Consider the following 22,356-nt stretch of genomic DNA (forward strand, 5'->3'; position numbering starts at 1 on the left):
CTAATGATATCCGTTTGCAAACGAATCCAGCAGTTTCGCATCTTTTTCTCCTAGTGCTTTCAGTGACACTAAGGTGTTATTGTGAGGGACTCCAAATTCAAAATTCTTACCAAAATCCACAAGCATCCTGGAAGGTGAAGCTTCTGGAGCGTAATGGTAGACATTTTTGTCACCATAATTGTAGCATAACAGCCCACCACTCTTCGTAAAGGTGATCGGTTTTTCAAACCTTGATAAATTACTAAACTCTTTATTCCAATTCTTCTTTAAAACCCATAATTCAGAACCTTGATAACGGCAAAAATACACACATATACAGTCTCCTAAAACTAGTAACTTAAAAAGAAGAGGAAACCGATTACCATGTGGCAAACAAGGTGGTGGTCGAAGTACTAGAAATTCTTCATCAGCCAAATGAAAGGCAACAATAATACCTCGGCAGGACACCCAATGAACAGATCCATTTGCAAACACACCAAATTGATCCCTGGAATACGTCCCATTCACATCATATTCCATCTTGGCTTTAACATTTCTCCACCCAACGCCACTCCCAAGAGTGTATACCTGAACACTTCCAAAATTTGGTTCTGTCCTAGAGTTAAAAGTTCTCACAACCTTGTACTCATTGGTTGACGGAGTGTAACCAAATCCAGTTAACACTTTGTTTCCTACAGGTTTTGGAAGAACAAGATATTCTCTAGTAACTGGATTACAGATATAAGCAGGTTCATAAACAGATAATAATAATAAAGATTGATTGTTCGCCTTCGTCTTCCTATCAAGAGATGCATTGAAACAAATCAAACCATTACATGAACCAAGGATGTAACAAAATTTATTTGGAAGACTTGAACTCATCCTTAAACTTCTAGTAATAAAACAGTTCAAATTCTCGTTATACTCGGTATAAGTATATACCTCGTTAAACCAAAACAGATCTTCTTCATAGCAATCTGGTGTATCAAATATGAAACTCAACTTACGTGCAGAATCGAGATGATTAGTCTGTGAGAATGATGGATACTGCCGAATAAGATTTCTCCATGGTTTAGATACCAGTTTGTATTCTAAAACTGATTCAATTGGTAATCGAGATAAAATTTCAAACATAATATCGTGTGGGAGTGAATTAAAATTCCCCATTGGAACCGTACGTAGGAGAAGAGGTGGAGAGACTTCATAAGAAGAAAAGAAATGTTTAGGGTTCAGGGAGAAACGGGGATTTGATAGAGACTTGTGGAGGGTGGATTTCCAAATCTTTTGTTCTTATCCATTTTTCAAATATTTGGACAATTCTAAATAAATGGATACAAAACCAATCCTAGTTATGCTGATTTTCAACCCGAAATCCTAACACTCATTTTTAGGGACGCAAAAACCGAACATGAACCGTGAATTGAAACCGGCTATTTTAGAACCAAACTGAACCAAATCCTAATGATACAATCAAGGTTGTCAATTTCAGAAAACCGGCAGATTTCGGCTCAGTTTCACTTATTTGCCCAAAACCAAACCATAATTAACGGATGATTTTTTTTAAAGGGAGAGTAAAAAATAGATCAAAAATGAGCAAAAATTGTTGTCAACTCGTAAACTAGGACCTATTCAATACATTTTTTTGGACTCGGGCCAAATTTTCCCTACAAATCTCATAAGATTCACCCATTACGCAACTGCACCACTGACCCAACCCCACCACCAAAATCGGTGCCATGGCGAGTGCTGAAAATGAAAGTGGAACAATTGAACTTAATGGAATTATGTTCTTGATGAAACAATAAATCTATTCAAGAACATTATTACAGAAACCATGAAAATGATAAAACAATAAGGACATACCAGAGTAAATATATGAACCGAACAATTGAACTTAATGGAATTATGTTCTCTAATAACCAAACAATAAGGACAGACCAGAGTAAATATATGAACCGACATTACAAATGACTCAGCAAAGCAATGAACTAATCAAACAGTGGCACGTGTAAGAGAAGAGCTGGTACAGCTATGATCAACTAGAGCAAATGATATAGTGACAGTCGTTAAGTGACAGCTTGTCTAATAGCCCCCCTCAAGTTGAGGTGTCCAGAAGAATTAACCTGCAACTTGTCTCTGAGATACTGAAATCTGGGACTGGAAAGACCTTTGGTGAATACATCTGCAACTTGGTCCAATGTAGAAACATAGTGAACCTGTAAAGACTTAGAATGAATTAACTCCCTGACAAAATGAAAATCCACAACAAGATGCTTCGTGCGGCTATGAAAAATGGATTGTAAGAAAGGGAGATGACACTGATGTTGTCACATTGAATAATTTGAGTGAGTTGCAGAAAAAGATGTAGATCCTTTAAAAGCTGACACACCCAAACAACCTCTGCAACTGAATTTGCAAGTGATTTGTACTCTGCCTCTGTGCTTGATCTAGCAACAATGGCTTGTCTTTTGCTTGACCAGGATATAGGATTAGTTCCAAAAAATATGCAGTAGCCTCCTGTACTTCTTCTAGTATCTGGTGAGTCTGCGCAGTCTGAATCACTGAATCCATTGACTGCTAACAGTTCTTTAGTGAAGAGAATCCCATAGTCAACAATGGACTTGATGTATCTAAAGATTCTTTTAGCAGCTATTAAATGTATATTTGTAGGGGACTGCATAAATTGACAAACTTTGTTGACAGAGTAACTAATTTCAGGCCTAATCCAGGTAAGATATTTTAAAGCCCCAACTAGAGATCTATATGGTGTAGGATCATCAAGAGGGATACCATCATCTGCAGAAAGCTTAGTGCCAACACAAACTGGAGAAGAGCAAGGCTTGACTCCCATCATATCAAACTTATTGAGTAAATCCAATGCATACTTGTTTTGAGAAAGGAACATGCTGGAATCATTCCTCTTAACCTCCAGATCCAAAAAAAAGTGCAAAGCTCCTAAATCTTTAAGTGGAAAATGATGTTGAAGAAGAGTGATAAGTTAAAAGCAATATGTAGAAGAGTTACCTGTGATGAGAATGTCATCTACATAAACAAGAACCATTGTAATCCTGGAGCCAATATTTTGCACAAATAGAGAAGTATCTGCCACTGAAGGAACAAAATTGTATAACAAAAGAACATTCATAAGCTTCTCATACCAAGCTCCATGAGCTTGCTTTAGACCATAAATGGATTTGTGTAGCTTGCAGACTTTTTTAGGATGATCTGGATCAATGAAGCCAGGTGGCTGGGTCATGTAAACCTCCTCTTGTAAATCCCCATGGAGAAAGGCATTACTTACATCAAGTTGAGTAATGTTCCAATCAAACTGAACTGCTAGAGAAAGAAGTACTCTAATCGTGGTAGGCTTAGCTACAGGTGTAGTTGCAGGAAATCCCACAATACACCCCTCATATGATTTTGTCGTTAATCATCCTATTGTTATGTTTACACTCTTAATTTTATTGATTAATTTCAGAATATTCTTACAAGGAAAATAAAGAAATCAAGAATGATCTCTGCTCTCAACTTTCTCTCTCCTATTTACTTATCTCTCACTCAAAAAAGATCTCTCCCTCCTTTACAACTCGAATGACTATTTATAAAAATACATAGTGGATGACAGCTAATCTGTCCTTTATTTTCGGATATGGTTTGCGATATTCTCGCAACCTTACAAATGTTAACTTCGCAAGCTAATCTTTCGCAAGACTATCACATCTTTCCCATGATATTTGCTGACGTTGTTTTCTGAAACTGTTCTGCGACGCTATTGTGCAATTCCATTGATAATTTCGCTGAGATACAATTGTTGCGAGAATCTGATCCTACATCTTGCCTCTTCTCAAATATTCTCTGCAAAGTAGAGAATGATTTGAGAAATGTCGCAACTCTTATCTTTTCATATTCCACATTTATCACACGTACTCTCTCTCTTCCACTTATTTCTTGACACGTCTTCTGTAACCGCTACTTTTCAACCGCTCACGTCTCTTCGTCTTAATGGTGTTTATTTCTTCGAGAAGTAAATTTTCTTTATATACTCTTCTCCTCCTCTTTCCATTTTCTTTTTACTTTCTCTTCTATTTTTATTCTCTCATCTCTGCAACTTGTCATTCTTCTGCAAATTCTGCTGCTGTAATTTTTTCTTCCTTCAATTCTTTTACTTTCCATACATTCCCATACCTTTATTCAATCATGGCTCCAAGTGGTCATAGATATGAGAAGAATCTTCAAGATGTCCAAAAAGATCTTGCTAATAAAGGTCTTACACTCTCCCCCATTCCTGATGTGAATGCCAAATCAATTCTTTCTGTCAAGCTTTTCTCCAATCAAAATTGTGATGATCAATCAATCATAATTTCGCTAGGTCAAATTCTCGCAGGTCTCCCTTCCTCTTTATAACCCAGACATTCCTTTATTTTATGAAATTCTCGCTCATCCGGGATTTTCGCGAGCCATTTTCCAACTAAGTGGGGATTGCATCCGTCTAATGCTAGAGTTCGCTAATCGTGGTGCTGGTAGAGGATCTCTTTACTCCAGTGAACTTAGGGATCCAAAATTCGCAACCTAGAAATAGTTGCTGAGAAGTATACAGTGGCGAATTTCTTTGAAAATTACGAACTTATCTCCATGAAGAAAGAGAATACTCGCTGGGGTATTCGATTAAGAAGAAAGATAACATTGATGAATCCAAAATTCTTATGCAAGATATTGACTGGCATTCTGGTAAAAACACAACTCCTCGCCAATCCAAAGATGACAAATGGTGCGTGTTTCCTTTAATGCTAAAGGGTCCTTACATTGCTGGATCAAACGTTCTTCCTGCGAATCTCGCAGCATATCAACCTTGGGTTTTCTCCTGGCCCGAAAAGGAGAAGAGGTATACTTCTCCCCTTTAACTCATTTTATACTTCTTTATTGATTTTTACTATTATGTTCGCTAACTCTTGCGATATTCCGCAGATCCAAAAACTAAAAGATAGTTATAACAGGACTGGGAAATCTAGTACTCTGTTGCTCTTCGCTCATATACAGATGAGGTAAGAAATTTTCTTTATGACTTTAAATAGTACTTATTCCCATGCTCCATTTCTTACTTCTATCTGTATGCGAAGATTATTGCTGAAGTAGAAGAATCTGCTGATGCTGCGAAGATTGGCGATAAAGGTAAAGGTGCTCTTCGCAGAGAAAAATCAACTGGTCCTCCTCCAAAGAAAAGAAAAGTGCGTTCTTCTTCTCCTTCAAATGTTCTTCCTAACGAATTCTGAAAGTGACAAGGATGATGAGGATAATGATGATCTCGCTGGAACTGAAATTCTCCACCCGAATCTTCTATGGCTAAGCTTTCTGGCCTCTTTTCTGATTCTCTACAAGGAATGGGAGATAGCCAGTTCGCAAATACCTGCAAAGCTCTTGCTACCCTCTGTGATGTCCCTTTACTAGATGGTGATAGCTCTCTTCGTGGAGTTTCTAGATCAGTGACTCCTGACTTCCTGCATTCTCTCAATAGTTTGGTATACTTTCATCTTTTTACTTCTTCATTGTTATAACTCAAAATCTCTTTCTATATTAATATTTTTTATTTCTTTTCGCAGGCTGTAAAAGCTTCTTTTGCGGTTGCCTCATATCTAGAGAGAAGACGCGAAATTCTTGAAAAGAAGAATCTTCAATTTCGCAAAAGGAATGAAGAATTGGAAGTTGAAGTTAAAGGTCTTCGCGAGAAGAATAGACAATTAGAAATTGATTCTTCCTCTTATAAGAACAAAATTTCGAGTCTTCAACAAGCTAATAATCAGCTTTACGGTATATTACTTTTCTATTTTCTCTTTATTCATTCATCTTGTTGTTTTATCTTATTTAAATGATCCTTTTTGCAGACATTTATAGTCTTCCTGATGAAGCTACCCTTCTTCGTTCATTTCCTAATGCCTTGGATAATGATACTCTTCTTGAATGTCTTAACAATTCCTTAAATAGCTTTTCTAATGATAAAATTTCATCTCTTTCTCTAAATGAACTTAGATCACAATTTCGCCTCTTAGAAATTGATCATAGATCCAGTTTAGGCTTAGCTAACAGATTTAAACGTCTCCTTATTGAGTCCAAAGAGAAAACCAATGAGTTGAGAACCAAGATTAGCAGTCTCATAGATGATAAAGATCGTATCTCTGATCAAGGTGCCAAGGCTCTGGCGAAATTCCAAGAGGCTCTCCTTGAAGTTCAACTTGAGCGAGATGAAGCTAACCGCAAGAATATTGAACTCTGCGAAAGGGAAAATCAAATTCGTTCTCGTCTTCTCATAATTAGTGAGGAAGAATTTGTCTGGGCTGCAAAAATTTAGATGATGCTAGAAAAGATTTAGGCGTAAATGTTAGTCTCCAAGTTGAACATACAGCCTTGATTAGAGACATGATTTCTGACAGAGAAGGTTGTTAATTGCTCTTCTTTAGTAATCTTTTGCTTCTTATAGATTTTCATCAAGTTAATAATTGGTTGTCTTTTGTTCGCAGATTCTGAAAATAGATATCATGAAAAGATTGAAGAACTTGAAGCTGAAAAGGAAGAAACTCGCAAAGAATCTTTCTTCTAGCAACGACAAGTATTCTAGATTGAAGAATCAAATCAAAATCACCATTGAAAATTTTAAGAATGATGCTACGCATTTTCGCAATCAAATCATCCGTATGGTTTGTGATGATCATAATATCCCACATTCTGATTACCCTTGTCTTTTAGAGAAAATCCCACAGAATACTCCCAATTTGATTATCCCTGATAGTGATGCTGACGATGAAGAATTTGATAGTGATGGAAGTTCTGATGGTGATGAGGATTCTAACGCAGATGAAGAAGGAAATAAGTTTGATGAAGATAATGAAGGATTAACCAAGAAATAGTCTTTATTTCTTCTTTGATTCTTTGTAGCACTTGTATATTTATTTCTTCTTTTTGTATATTTGTGTTTCTTTCATTTTGTCTTGCGTAAATTAAAACAATTCTTCTTTGCAATACAGTTAATCAATATAATCATTAATTCTTGAATTTTTGAGTAAATCTCTTATATGGAGACAATTTGCATTTTCTAATTTTATACATTCCCATACTTGCCTCTGTTATTTGATTCCAAATGAGAGATTTCATAAACTTTTTCTTATTGTACTATTTCGCAAGATCTTGCAAAGCAAATTTTGTTTCTTTTCAAAATCACATTCATGTGTGGTCTTATTTTGCCTTCCTAATTAAAGGTCTTATTATGCCACCTCTTGTCATTGCGACAAAATCGCAGGACGTCCTTGTACTTTCATGCAATAACCCATTGATCTTGCCTTAACTTTTCCTTCTGTATTATGGCCTCTTCAGGAATATTGCGACAATATCATGATAGACACATTTTTGTGTCTAATTTGTCCTCAATGTCCGTATTATTAGTACTTGTTTTTGTCCTTATTATGGTGTTTTGTGTGTTTTTAGGTATTTTTTGGAAATAAACAATTTTGGAAAAATCAGCTCGAAAAGTTGCCCGGGGCAACCTTGAAGGACAATTGTTATTCGGACTCTCACTATTGGTTAAGGGGCACCTCAGTTGGACACCTGCTATTCGCACCCCAGTTCAGGATAGGGGGACACCCTTCCTTCTTCTCAAATTCAAATAAACTTTTTGGCGGGAAAATATTTTTACTCTCTGGAAGATTTTCAATCAACAAAATGAAGGTGTTATAGGGAGATTAAATCGCTGAAAATTTGTGGTATTGTTCCTGGGACATTTAGAAAACTATTGCGAGTGTTGTGGTCGATTAAATTTGGCTAGAATTGGCTAGGAAGCCACGAACTGGAAATAGGGGAGAACGTGCAGAGAAGAATTATTCACGGGATTTCTTGTGTTTGCGTATGGCTGAGATGATCTGGGAGAGTTATAACTATTTTTTGATGCGTATAAAGTCTAAGAAAGGGAAGAATCAGAGCTGGAAACGCGTGGAGAAAGAAAATATCTCAAAATATTCTCTCTTCACTGCCCGAGTAAAGAAGAATTATTTGGAGTTATTGTGGGGGATTTCAGCGTGCATGTGAGTATATAAAGGCTCCTTGGGTCGACTACCAGGGGTGTCGAGAGTTGGGAGGAGAAGAGAGGAAGCTGCAGAGGAAGAATCACGAATTCTCTCTGCTGCTGCTGCTGTTCGTGATGAAGATGAAGAACATGAAGAACGGACCAGCAGAAGCAGTCGTTTATAAACAGTGAAACGACTCGCGGACGTGGGTCGTAGGTGTGGGTCTTAGAGATACAACAACAATAGCACTTCTTCTGTGTCGTTCATTTTGGACGCTTTCTGCGGGTCGCACATCCACTGTTTTATTATTTCATCTCCACTTTCATCCTTGTAAAAACCCTTTGAGCAATAAATAAATACTTTGAGCGTGTTTTTATCATGATGAGATAAACCCAACACTGGGACGACGGAGGAGGTCGAGTTTCATCCATGTGGTAATTTCATTAATTCTTTTATTTACTTTTTGCACTAATTTTAATTGAATTAAGATTTTAAATTAATTACTTGTGATTTCATTTGATGGAGTATGCTTAGTCCTAGGGATTTTTGATATGCCATGCTTAAGAAATACAAGTAATATTTTATAAAATCTATCTTGGAAATAAACTAGAGTTAATATTTGTTTTGTTTTGAACTATAATCGTCTAGAATTAAATTCTGAACCACTTGAAAATGAAAAATGGCCGAATCTTTAGTCCCAGTACTCTTGCCCATATTGTTAATATTTTTTGTATATATTTTTATTTTTAAATCATTACAAGTCCGAGAAACGAACCTTTACTACCACTTTCAAAACTATAACATATGACAGGCCTAAATATTCTTGCGAAAATAAAGCCCCATGACATTGCCGTCTTGCGATTTTTGTCTTCGCACTTTCATGCGAAAACCCATTGATCTCATCTTATCTTTTTCTTTTATATTATTTCCTCTTCAGGAATGTTGCACAAATATCACAATCCTCAATTATCCTTACGAATAATAAGCCTCATGACATTTGCGTCTTAAGACACTTATCAGCTCCCTAATGGAGGGTGCCGCCCTTATCTTCCCCTAATTGCCCCTTCAAGGAGGCGTACTTCTACCATACAAGGTTAGCTCCTCCCATCCAGTCTTAACAACAACCAGTTGTTTTCGTAGCCTCTTATCCCTTTTACCTATAAGGCTTATGGTAACGAGACTGCACCCTAAGTGGGGTTTTCTTCGGGCCGAGTGCAGTATAAGCCATGACTTGTCAATAATGGCAAGGACGCTTCAAACACCCTCGGCACTCTTGACTCAACCGTATACCTCGGCGCCTTGATCAGATCTGCACTCCTTGGTAGAGTTCTTATTACCTTAGTCGCCCAACCTAAGTCATATGCTTAAGTTGAGAATCCAAGGTGCCTCTCCCGGATGGGCTTTATTGACCCCAAATCTCCAAGACTCAGGTTCCGGTGGCGGTGTAGCCTTTCCCTGAGTCATGTAACAGGTACCCCCTAATATGACGTACTTTAGGTCTTACATTTGCCTCTTGCGAAATTTTATTCGCGAACTAGGGTGTACGCCATAAAGGTTCGCCTCTTTCTCTTTTGTCATTCTTTTTTGATTATTTTCTGTAAAATTCATTATCTCTGCGAGAGTCTCGCAATTCATAATATTGTATCTGAATTTCGCAATCTCAATTTTGTTGTTCAATCAAATGTATTTTTGAGAATTTTACTTATTGCGAGATTATCGCAATAACTTAATCATTCATACATTTCTTGCTTTTATTACTTTTGCCCTCCTCTGCTTCTTTATGATTTTCTGCTACTGCTTCCTTGGTAATGGTATGTTCATCCTTTTTACCCTGAGCTAGCATTGATTTTGTAACATCTCTTCTCCTTTCTTTTCGATTGTATCCACCATCAAATTCTCACTTCTTTGTACATCCTTGACTTTATGTCGCCATTTTTCCTTCTTATTTGCTCTTTCTTTGCAAGATTCTATCTCAGTTTCGTAACATTTCTTTCCTTCAACCCAATCTCCCTTTATGATTCCTACACCATTGGGGTGAGGGAATTTGATGCACTGATGGAAAGTTGAATCTATACCCAGAATCCTATGTAGCCAAGGTCGACCAATTAATGCATTGTAGGGTGATTCTACATCAACAACACAGAATGAGATTTCTGAAGATATTCCCTTCAATGGAATTTGCATAGTAACCTCCCTTTAGGCTTGTTTGCAGTACCATTAAAACCATATATCTTATATGTTGATGGTATAAGATTATCATCTCTTCCACCCATTGTTTTATAAGTATGATAAAATAAGATGTTCACAGAGCTTCCAGTATCGACTAGGATTCTATTGATTACCCATGAATCTTCAGCTTCATCATTCTCATCTTCTTTTGGTTTTGGATTAATCTCTAATTTTATTACCAATGAATTGTCATGCATCTCTTCTCCTTCGGGAACTTCTTCTGCGGTAAAGGAAATTATCTGTTTCTTCCATTCCTCTAGTTGCGAAATTTTCACAATATTCATAATTTCTTTTCCATTATTATCTCTTGCGAACACTCGACTTAAAACATTATAATGAAAGTCTTCAATTGTCTTATATGAATGTACGATAGAGTGACAAAATAGATTTTTTGCTTTTGCACCCACTTCTATGAAGAATGTTTCTTTCTTTTTCATTGTATTCACTTTGTGATGTTCTGGTGGTGGTGGTAATGGTTGAGGTTGTGGATGCCCTACCAGAAAGTCGTTTAATTTCCCTTGATTTATCATTCTCAAAATAATCCTCTTTATATTTCTGCAATCGTTTGTGGTATGCCCATGAAAATGATGATAAGAACAAAATTCATGACTTATGTGATTTGGAGGTGGTTCCGTTCCAATGTTCCACGGTGTTGGTATATTTTCCATCAAGATTATAGTTTCCCATATCTTCTCCACACTTGCATTTAGAGGCGGCATCTTGATTTCTTCCCATACTACGTTATGACCTCCTTGTCCTCTATTAAAGTTTGGTCTTTGACCTCCATAAGTTTCTTGCGGTTGATCGAGTCTTTGAATCTTGTTATTTCCTCCACGACTGTAGAAATTTCTTTCTCTTTCATACTCTTCTTGATATCGAATTCCCATAGCTACCAACTTCTGCTGATTCTTACCTGTCACCTTTTCTTGTTGTACTTGCGAAGTATTCGCCACTGTATTTATTAGCTTGGGTAATAAGCTTGCATTCGCTGCTTGTGAGATGGTATTCGCAACTGGATATGATTCCATTTAATTTTGTCTTTCCTCCAAAGCAATGTATTCTTCTTGAAGTTCTCGCAATTCAGTCATTGTAATTGTATTCTTGACTCTGAAAATTTGGACATACAACAGGTTTGTTGCAAACATAGCATTGATAAATGATAATATGAGATATCTCTCATCTACACGGCCAGCCATTTCGCTACACATGGTTCTCCATCTTTTAGTCAAGTGTTTCAAACTTTCACCAATCCTTTGTTTTAATCCAAACACATCTTCTATACCAGGTCGTGAGGAATTATTACTTATATATGCTCCCAAGAATGTGGTCTGCAAATGATTGAAAAGGAGGTTATTGTGTTCTTTGGTATACCTTCAAACCATTTTAACGCCTCTCCTGTTAAGCTGGATGCGAAATATTTGCACAATACCGCATCATGATTTTCCCATTGTAACATGTACCTCACATAAGCTTTAATGTGTTGAATTGCGCAAGTTGTTCCATCGAAAATGCTGGTTAATGCGGGTAAATTGCATTTCGGTGGTATTCCTCCTAATTGTACTTCTCTGGTAAATGGAGTTTCCGCAGCTTCTTCTATTGCTTCATCCAATTGTCTTCTACCTACTTCTCCTCTGTTATTTAGCATTCCTCTCATTTCTTCTAATTCTTTCAAGATTTGTTGATTTACCCCTGAATCTTGACCCATTGGTCTCTTTAATTTTGCTTCTCTTCTTCTGCGCTCACGTTTTTCTTCTCTTGCGAAATTTTGTATCTCTTCTTCATTATCCTCATCTCGTCTTCTTCTGCGATTCTCTTCTTCATCCCTATCTTGAATTCACAAGTGATGATGTCGTTAATTTTCCCCTCCATAATTTTGTTCATTTCTTATCAACTCAATTCGCTGCCTTTCATCCGTTCTCTTCACTCTATCATACTCCTCATTGAGATTATCATTATTCCAGTTTTGTATACGCCTTCTTTCTCGGTTGTCATGATTATTCTGGCGAATTGTCTCCTGAAGCTCTTGCTCTTCCATTTCCGCTCTCAACTTTTCACGTTCGCAGATTAAACGTGCATGTTTAGCATTATGTCTTTCAATTTCTTCATCAATTGTCTGTTGATTTCTTTGATTTTCTCTCACATGTAAAATTCTTCTTCCCTCTTCTTGATTTCCTTCGCCATCTTGGTTACTTTGCCTCTGAATTTGGCCATTCTCTTGATTTCCTCTAATTTTCCTATCATCAAAAGTTTCATTTTGTGGAATGTAACGATCATCAATTCTTTCTCTATTTTCCCGATATTCTTCATTAGGGTTTGACATTTCTTCCTGAATATTGTTTCCAACTTCTCGATATTCTATTCTGCAATCTGATATTCTCCATTCTTAATTCGTGATTTTGTCTTGTTAAATTTGCACGCTCTTCCGCCTCAGCTCTTCTTTCCTCATGTATTCTTCGTCTAAATGTTTCTAACGCTCCAATTTCTTCATCTCCATGAATTATTCCTTCATCTGCTTCTTGATTTCTCTATTCTTGTCTGTAATTTCTATTTTGTTGCTCTTCTTCTATTTCTTCTGCAGAATTTGATCGCCAAGTGTGTACGCTCACTCTGTCATAATTTGTATTCCTCTCTTGAACTAGTGTTTGTTGAATATATTGGTGATTGAATTATATTTTCTCTATTATTTCTCTTTCTAGTAGATTCTCCCACTTCACTTCTTTCTCTTCCAGCAATTCTTTTGCTTCTTCTAATAGTAGTTGGTTGTTCGGATGTATTTCTTCTTCTAGCCATTTCTTCAATGCTAACAGTGTTTCAAGAAATTATGAAAAATTCTTAATCAACTACTTTAAATTTTCACAAATCTCAATGTTAATCTTCGATTTTTTCTAGAATAGTCTTCAATCTTCAATCGCCTCTCCCTGTTTCTAGCGCCATTATGTAGTTGCAGGAAATCCCACAATACACCCCTCGTATGATTTTATCGTTAATCAGCCTATTTTTATGTTTACACTCTTAATTTTATTGATTAATTTCAGAATATTCTTACAAGGAAAATAAAGAAATCAAGAATGATCTCTGCTCTCAACTTTCTCTCTCCTATTTACTTATCTCTCACTCTAAAAAAGATATCTCCCTCCTTTACAACTCGAATGACTATTTATAAAAAAATACATAGTGGATGACAGCTAATCTGTCCTTTATTTTCGGATATGGTTTGCGATATTCTCGCAACCTTATAAATGTTAACTTCCCAAGCTCTCTAATTTTCGCAAGACTATCACATCTTTCCCATGATATTTGCTGACGTGGTTTTCTGAAACTGTTCTGCGACGCTATTGTGCAATTCCATTGATGATTTCGCTGAGACACAATTGTTGCGAGAATCTGATCCTACAACAGGGATGAAAGTCTCATCATAATCAAGGCCATCTTGTTGATGAAAGCCCTTAACAACAAGTCTAGCCTTAAATCTGTCTATAGTACCATCAGGATTCTACTTTACTTTAAAAACCCATTTGCAACCAACTAAGTTTTGAAAAGGGTCTGGATCCACTAATGACCAAGTATCAACGGTATGTAAAGCAGTATACTCATTAACTAAAGCAATACCCCATTTAGGATGCTTTTTGGCTTGAGAAACACAATTTGGCAGAGGGGGTGGTGTAGTAGAAACAATAGAAGCAGACAAAGCATATTTAGAGCAATAATCTTTAGGCTTTCTAATTCCCATTTTTCCCCTAGTGACCATATTGTGCTGATTTATGATAACATGAGGAACTGAGTTAGAAGAAGTATAATGAGAAGAAGATACATCTTGTGCTTGAGTGGAAGAAACCTTAGTAGATGGAAGAAATTCTGACATAGGTGTAGAGGCAGAAGGACCATTATCTGTCACAGAAATAGGTGTCTCTGACACATGTGGAGAAGTGGTTGAAATAACATCTGACACAGAAGTAGATATCACTGACTCAAGTGATGTAGCTGATATAAGTGGAGAATCACAAGCTGATGCAGGAGCTGTAAAAGAATCAGTAGGTGTAGAATATAATGGCATGTGACCTGAGAGGATAAGTAGTCTCATCAAACACAACATTTCTAGAAATGTACACTCTACCAGTAGAAGGATGAAGACATCTGTAGACTTTTTGGTTCAAACTATAACCAAGAAATATACATTGCATGCTCCAAGGTTGAAGTTTGTGAGATGTATATGGTTTGAGCCAAGGATAACATAGACAGCCAAATGACTTCAAAAAATGATAGTCTGGAGATATTTTAAAGAGAATCTCATAGGGAGACTTATTACCTAAAGACTTTGTATGTAATCTGTTAATAGTGTAATTGGATGTTTGAAATGACTCAACCCAATAAGAGTCAGGGAGTCCTGACTGAATGATAAAGCGTTTGCCAACTTCAACTAAGTGCATGTGCTTCACTTCAGCAACACCATTCTGCTGAGGAGTGTGTGTACAAGAAAAATCATGAAGAATGTCATATAAGGATAAGAAAGATGTTAATTCATTATGAAGAAATTCACCATCTCCATCAGTTCTGATGATGCATATAGTAAGACCAAACATAGTTTCAACTTGAGACTTAAAATGAAAGAAGATAGTCTTGAAATCTGATTTGTCAAAAAGTGGAAAAATCCAACAATATTTGGAGAAATCATAAATTATATTCACATAGTACTTAAATCCAGCATTTGAAGTTACAAGACTTGGACCCCAAAGATCAAGATAAAGCAAATGTAATGGTTTAGTACTACAATGTGAAGAAGTAGAAAAAGGTAATCTATGACTTCTACCAAGTTGACATTTATGACAAAATATAGGAGTCTTTATTATGTTTGACAAAGAGAAAACTCTGCTAAAATATTTCATTGTATTGAAGGAAGGATGGCCTAGGCTCCTATGCCAGATAGCAGTTGTTGGAGAAGTTGAACTTGAGTAAGCATGATGGCCTAACTTTGCATTAGTTGTAGGTGTACTCTTGGTATGGAATATGATAGGATATAAGCCATTACTGTCTGGGCCTTGTAAAGTAATCTTCCCAGAGAAGAGATCCTTAACAGTGAAACCAAGAGGATCAAAAGTTATTGACCATTTGTTGTCTGCGGTGAATTATGCACTGATAATAAATTTGTTGAAGCTTGTGGTACATGAAGTATATTATTCAAGGCAAACATTTGAGTTGATGTATACTTAATAGTAGAACCAACATGAGATATTTTCATACCTGAGCCACTTGCAGTGTGAATTTCTTCAGAACCTTCAAAAGGATTAGAAGAATGAAGTTCAAAAATGTCAGTTGTGATGTGATTATTGGCTCCAGTATCTGCATACCATGGATTCTCTCCTAGAATATTTGCAGAAACTAACATTGCACTTAGATGATGAGGAGTCTTGTTGTTATGATAGGAAAAATTCATCCGATTGCGACAAGATAGAGCATCATGACCAGGTTTAATACAAATTTGGCATACTATAGCATCAGGATGGTCAGTTTTAGGAGCAGGATGAAATGTTGGTGGTGGTGGTGGTGGAACAGATGTAAAATTGAATTGACCTGGAGAGCGTGGATGGAAATGAGATTGATTCCTAGATGGTTGAGTGAATTAATTACCTCTACCACGACCACGAGAGCTGGAGGCATGTTGATTACGCATAGAAGCTTGAAAGGAAGCAAAAGCTCGACTGTTAGCTTCAGAGAGAAGTGTCGAAGAACGATTTTGGACAACAATTTCTTCTGAAAGAATCTGAAAGAAGAAGATTATGAAGCTCTCGAGAATCAACTGGAGGATACCGTTTGCGAATCGAAGTGCTAAAAGCTTGATAATCTTGGCCAATTCCATTCAGTATAGTTACAACAAGTTCATCATCTGAAATTGGAGATTAAGATGCAGCCAATTGATCACCAATTTTCTTGATCTCACCTAGATATGCAGACATTGAACCTGATCCAATCTTTAACGACTGAAGTTTGGTGCGAAGTTGAATTGAGTGAGTTGTGGAACTTCTTGCAAATCGAAACTCAATATTATCCCAAAGTTCTTTAACAGAGCTTGCACCAACAACATAAGGCATAACAGAATTAAAAATTGTTGATGGAATCCATAGAATTAAGGTGTTATCATCTTCGACTCAGTTTGTATGAGAAAGAATGATGATATCTCGATCTTCGCCATCAATCCATTCTTGAATGTATTTCCTAAGGAAAGGAATGGATCCTTCAAGAAAACCTGAAACTTTGTATTTCTTCAACAAAGGAAACATAACACTTTTCCAGGTTAAAAAATTATCTTCTGTGAGTTTAAAATGAATGATATGAGAAATATGATTAAGAGGAATTTGAGAAATTCTAGATTCATCATGATTGTAAGTGATTGGCACATTTTTGTGTCTTATATAATCTCAATTGTATATATTATTAATGCTCGATTTTATATTTATTATGGCTTTTTATGTCCCTGTGGGTATTACTGGAGAAATAAGCTTTTGCGGCAAAATTGGCTAAAAACGTGGTTTTTGCGCTCGTGGGAGAAAATTACTATACAGAATCTCACTTTGGATAAGGGGTAACCTAATTAATAAGGGGTGACCCATTTCCAGACATCTGCTAAAGGGAAACCAGCCACAGATAAGGGGAGGTCACTTTCTTCCCAAATTCAAATAAAAAAATTGGCGGGAAAATTTTGTTCACGTCTGCATGATTTTTGGGTGATTATTCGATCGAGTTACAAAGCGATTCAATGGATGAAATTGATTGGGTTTACTCCCTAGGCCTAAACAGGCCTGGTGAAGTCTTTTGTTTGAACCCAAATTGGCTAGAATAGCCGGAAAAAGAAATAGAAGTCAAGTTATACACGGTTTGCTGTTGGACTTATTTTTGGAATTCCAGGAAGACTAAAGGCAAGAAACTCTTCCTAAAGATACATATCTATCTAAGGAAGAGTTTGAGATAAGTTGGAAAGCTCAAAAACGCGTGAAACAATTTTGGGAAGAGATTATTGTCGTAACTGCCAAGGAAGGAAAGAAGAGATTTCGAGGAGTTTTGGGGTGATTAAATCGCTATGTTGGCTATATATAAGTTGTTGGGAGTTCAAGGAAGAAGGTCAGACAGTTTGGGGAAAGTTTAGAACACCACAGAGTCGCGAAATCGAAGTTGCAGGAAGTCGAGTTCTGCTGCTGCTGCTGCTGCTGAAGAACACGAAGAACATTAGACCCTTCACAGCAGTCTTTTATTCAACAACATATATTTTCTATCGTTCCTGTAACAGTCTGCAACAATTACTACTGTTAGTATTCTCTGTAACAGTGCTCTCTGTGATAGTGCGTTTTGTAACGATTACAACTGTTACAAACACGTTGCTTCATACCTTCTCTTCCATTTAATCAACTTTTGGGCAACAAACATGTATTTTGAGCACCTGAATAATATGAGGAGATAAACCCCTTAGACGAGGCGACGGAGGAAGCCATTGTTCCATGAAAAGTGGTATATTTCTATTTTAATTAATTCTTGCAATTTCTTTTATGATTATTTGCATGGAATTAATATTGGAAAATTGATTTTTATTGAATGATTGTGATCCGTTTTGATGGAGCATGCTTAGTTTAAGGCTTTTGATGTTTCATGCTTGATGTATACAATTGTTACTTCAAAAATCTACTAGAGGCAATAAATTAGAATCACTTTAAACGCAAAGAATTACATGAATATTGATTAGATTAAATCACTTAATTGGTCAATGATGGAATCCTGAGTCTTGGTGATTTTTATAATCTTGATAACAACAACATCTTAAGTTTTCTATTGAGTTTGAATCTAAAATCGAATCTTCACAAGTCTGAGTGAATGATACTTTACTACCACTTTCTACAACAACATAAAAACTACATCAATTTTTGGCGCCACTGACGCGGATTTGTATTAGGTTTTAGGTTTTAGATTTATTTTATTTCTTTTAGAATTTTTGTTCTCTTTTACGCCTTTGGTATTTTTCGATTCTTTTCAGATTGGAGCGAAGCTACAAGGAAAGAAAAAGTACTACAAAAGGAAAGCATCGCCAAAGAAGGAAAGAAAAGAGGAATCCAAAAGGAGTGAAGAAGAATATTTTGTATATAGTTATTTTTTTTTATTTTTAGAAACTGTAAATAGGGTTTTATTTTTTGTAATTTTTCTTTTTATTTTTGGACACTTTTTGGACTTTATTTTTGGACTGGGACATTATTATTTTTAAACCCTAAGGAAGGGTTGGTTTAAATAAAAAACTGTGTGCAGAGAAGGACGGTGATTACGATATCGCCTCGGCCCCTCGGGTTCGTACATGACATAGGAGTCGTGGCCCGAGTCGACTTCAGCGGTTCTTCGCCCGTCTGGTACGGGAGGTAAGTTTTTCGAAACACCCGCGAATCCCCTGTCAGCGGGTTTACTGTATTCCTTCGTTTGCATATATGCTGAGGACTTGAAAACGGCTGCTTTAATTTCCTAGTAAAGGGCAAGGACTGGCCATACAAGATAAGGGTTCGGATTTCATCACCGTTCTCTTCTTGCCCGCCTTAGGAAAACGAAACCGCGAACCTAAGCCTAAAATTTTGACTAGAACGAGACCTATAGGGTAACGAGCTTAATAGGAAAGTCGTTCGAAAAATATTGGTTACTCTTTTGAGCATACTTCGAAGTTCATGATGGTTTCTGTGAGTTGAATGCGTGACTGCGCCGCCTTGTAACCGGTGAGGCCTTGGGTATCAAAGCTCCACTGAGCTTCCCTCGCCTCGATTCAACTTACTTTGACTCGGATTGATTCCAGAGGGGTTTGCTCAGATTGTAACGAGTTCCTTTTCGAAAGAATAGAAGCTGGTCTAGAAACAATCTAAGTGGAACCATCATGCTTTTTGTTTGCTAGAAAATTAGGTTTGATTTGGTTGAGTCAGCCTTGTTTTGTGATTGCATAGAATCCCAAATATCCCGATAGCCAATGGCAACTTTGAAAGCTTTGTTGAACCCAACTAGGACTACTCGTCCTTCTTGTATCAGGTTAGCCTGAAACTGAAGCAAATTATGAACTTAGGCCTGGACCCTACAGATGCTCCCAATCTTTTTAGGGAAAGAAAATGAAAACCCATACTTCCATGTTAGGGATTTTGAGGAAATTTGTAGTACCCTAAAGATTAGAGACCTTGATGATGATGCTTTGAAACTTAGGTTATTTCCTTTTTCCCTGAAAGATAAAGCCAAATCGTGGCTATATAGTTTGGCTTCCGGTTCAATAGAAACATATGAACAACTTACATCTGCCTTTTTGAACAAGTTTTTCCCTAGGCACAAAACATCGTCTATTAGGACGCAAATCTGCACATTTTCTCAACAGGAGGGAGAATCGTTATATAGGTATTTGGAAAGGTTCAATGACTTATTAGCCCAATGTCCTCATCATGGTTTAGAAAAGGTTAGGCTAGTTCAAATCCTTTATGAGGGTTTAGATTATTCGACAACAACCATGGTTGAGTCTCTATGCACTGGTGGTTTTGAAAACCAAACTGTTGATGCGGCGATGGAATTTTTGAATGAAATCGCCGAAAAGACCCAGCAATGGGAATATTGTAGGGACCCAAGAGAACAATTCTTCTAGGTAGAGGAAACGTTAATAGGGTAGAAGGAGGCTATGAATCAGATGCCAAAATTGCTGCTATAGCAAAAAGGTTAGAAGCTTAGAATTGGGTCACACTAGTGGTAGAGTAGAGCCTTTTTGGGAATGCCAGAATAATAAAGGCCAATGCTCTTTATAATAACACTAGACTTGATACCGTCAAAGTTTGACCCATATTCAGAAACCTATAATCCTGGTTGGAGAAACCATCCGAACCTTTCATGGTCTAAGGACCAAGGTCAGTTTAGTAATTCTAATGTTCCCCCAGGTTTTGGCTATACTAAGAATACTTCAAGATCATCTCAGTTTCAGAATCAGTCTGATAAGAAAATCTTAAGTCTAGAGGAAACTCTCACCTCATTTATTCAAAATACTGAAAATATGCGTCAATTGCTTTCACAAAGCATAGAAGCTAGTAATAGGATAAGACAAGAACATAGTCAGGCCATTTCTGAATTGAAAGACCAGGTTAGTCTGATCAATGAGTCTCTAAGAAAAAAAGGTAAATTCCCTAGTCAACCGATACCCAATCCTAGAAGAGATAAAACATTTAATCAAGTGAATTCTGTCACAACCCTTAGGAGTGGTAAAACGGTAGACAATAAGGTAGCCATGCCTAATAGTGGACATACTGTAGATCCACCTTCTAGTTCCCAAGATGAGCCCCATAAGGAGCCACTAACTGAAGAAACCGATAAAATTTCTAGTGATGCCAATGTGGTTCCCGACAGGTCTCATTTTGTACCCAAAACCCCATATCCACAGTTGTTAGCTCCAACAAAGAGAGAGTCTACTTTCAACGAAATACTAGAGATATTTAAGCATGTAAACATTAACCTCCCTTTATTATAAGAAATTAGGCAAATTCCTGTTTATGCCAAGTTTCTTAAGGACCTTTGTACACGAAAGTGTAAGCTTAATGTCCATAAGAAAGCCTTTTTAGCTGGTCAGGTAAGTTCAATCCTTCTGAACCAAACAACCCCTAAGTATAAAGATCCTGGATGCCCCACCATATCTTGTGTGATCGGTAATTATTCAGTAGATAAGGCATTTCTTGACTTAGGAGCTAGTGAACTTACTCCCCTATCATGTATACAACCAGCTAGGTCTTGGAAAGTTGAAACCGACTAAAATGACATTGCAATTAGCTGATAGGTCTGTCAAAGTACCTCGTGGTGTCATAGAGGATGTTCTGATTCAGGTTGATAAATTTATTTATCCAGTGGATTTCGTTGTTCTAGATACTCAGCATGTTCAGGATCCTAGTGCTCAAATACCGGTGATTTTAGGTCGCCCATTTCTAGCCACAGCTAATGCTGTCATCAACTGTAGGACCGGACTTATGAACATCTCCTTTGGTAATATGACCACTGAACTAAATGTCTTTAATGTTAATAGACAACCTTCTGACGATTTAGAGGAAGTGAATATGATTAACACTTTAGTTCAGGATCTAACTCAGGATAATTGGGACGACACTTTATTTGGTGATTCCTTAGATGAACTTGATGAGGAAATTCTCTTAAGTCAGTTAGGTGACCAAACTTTTGAACTAGAAGAAGCTCTTGAGTATTTTAAAGACTCTGAGGATCCAGAAATTCAAGCAATAGTTAGAGGTTTGTCCGAGAATACTGACTACCCTAAGTTTGGGGGTAGTAATGGTCAATTATCCCCATTAGAAGTCCTTAACTTGGGATTCGAGCCTAGTGTACCTGAGGTATTAATTGAGTCACTTCCGACTCTGCAACCGGATCCTCGTGATATTTTCCATGAGGAAATTCTAAAGACTTGTTGTTCGAATGAGTCAATTTGTCAAGACACTCATATGAAGCCCAAATGGGCACAACAGAAAAACCCAGTTGTCTTGCAGGAAACCTTGGATGAGGATGTGCTATGTCTGTTCATTTTTCTGATTTGGTGCAGTTGTCTGATAATTGTGGCAATTTTATTTGCTTTTGTTGACCCACGATTGTTTCGACTATTGATATATGATTTGAAAGGTAATTATCCATTTTGTGGTATTTGACGTCTGGCTGAAGACTTTAAATTTAGCACTTTTTGGGAGGTGACCCAATCTCATGCAACATGGTAATATCTTTCCTTATATCTTCTGCTTCAAATGGTAACAGTTTCTCCTTGTTCATGCTTTTAATTTTATCTTTAGAACATTGAGGACAATGTTAGATTTAAGTTTGGGGGTATGAGAGAAACTTTTTAGTTGCAGTATGAATAAATAAACTCCAGAACCTAGAAATTTATGCCTATTGAGGATTGCACTAACTAATCTAAGTGGATGAAAGCATTTTGATCGTAGGAGTTGAGGAGCCAATTTGATTAGATGGAAACATCTAGAAGAGTCTATTCATAAAAGCACATAGCTCAGGTGTTAGAAATAACATGATAGTTTCACCATATCTCGTTGAGTCCTTTTCGCTTCTATTTTTATTT

At 36.9% G+C, this 22,356-nt stretch overlaps 1 protein-coding gene across 1 annotated transcript; it reads right to left on the reverse strand.

Moving 5' to 3' along the window:
- LOC113280048 (F-box protein At3g07870-like) lies at nucleotides 1–1,146 on the reverse strand. The gene has a single exon (XM_026528689.1). The coding sequence runs from the start codon at nucleotides 1,144–1,146 to the stop codon at nucleotides 1–3; it is 1,146 nt and encodes a 381-aa protein (XP_026384474.1).
- Between the last annotated feature and the right edge of the window lie 21,210 nt (nucleotides 1,147–22,356).

Source organism: Papaver somniferum, chromosome 5, assembly GCF_003573695.1.
Source record: "Papaver somniferum cultivar HN1 chromosome 5, ASM357369v1, whole genome shotgun sequence".
NCBI lineage: Eukaryota > Viridiplantae > Streptophyta > Magnoliopsida > Ranunculales > Papaveraceae > Papaver > Papaver somniferum.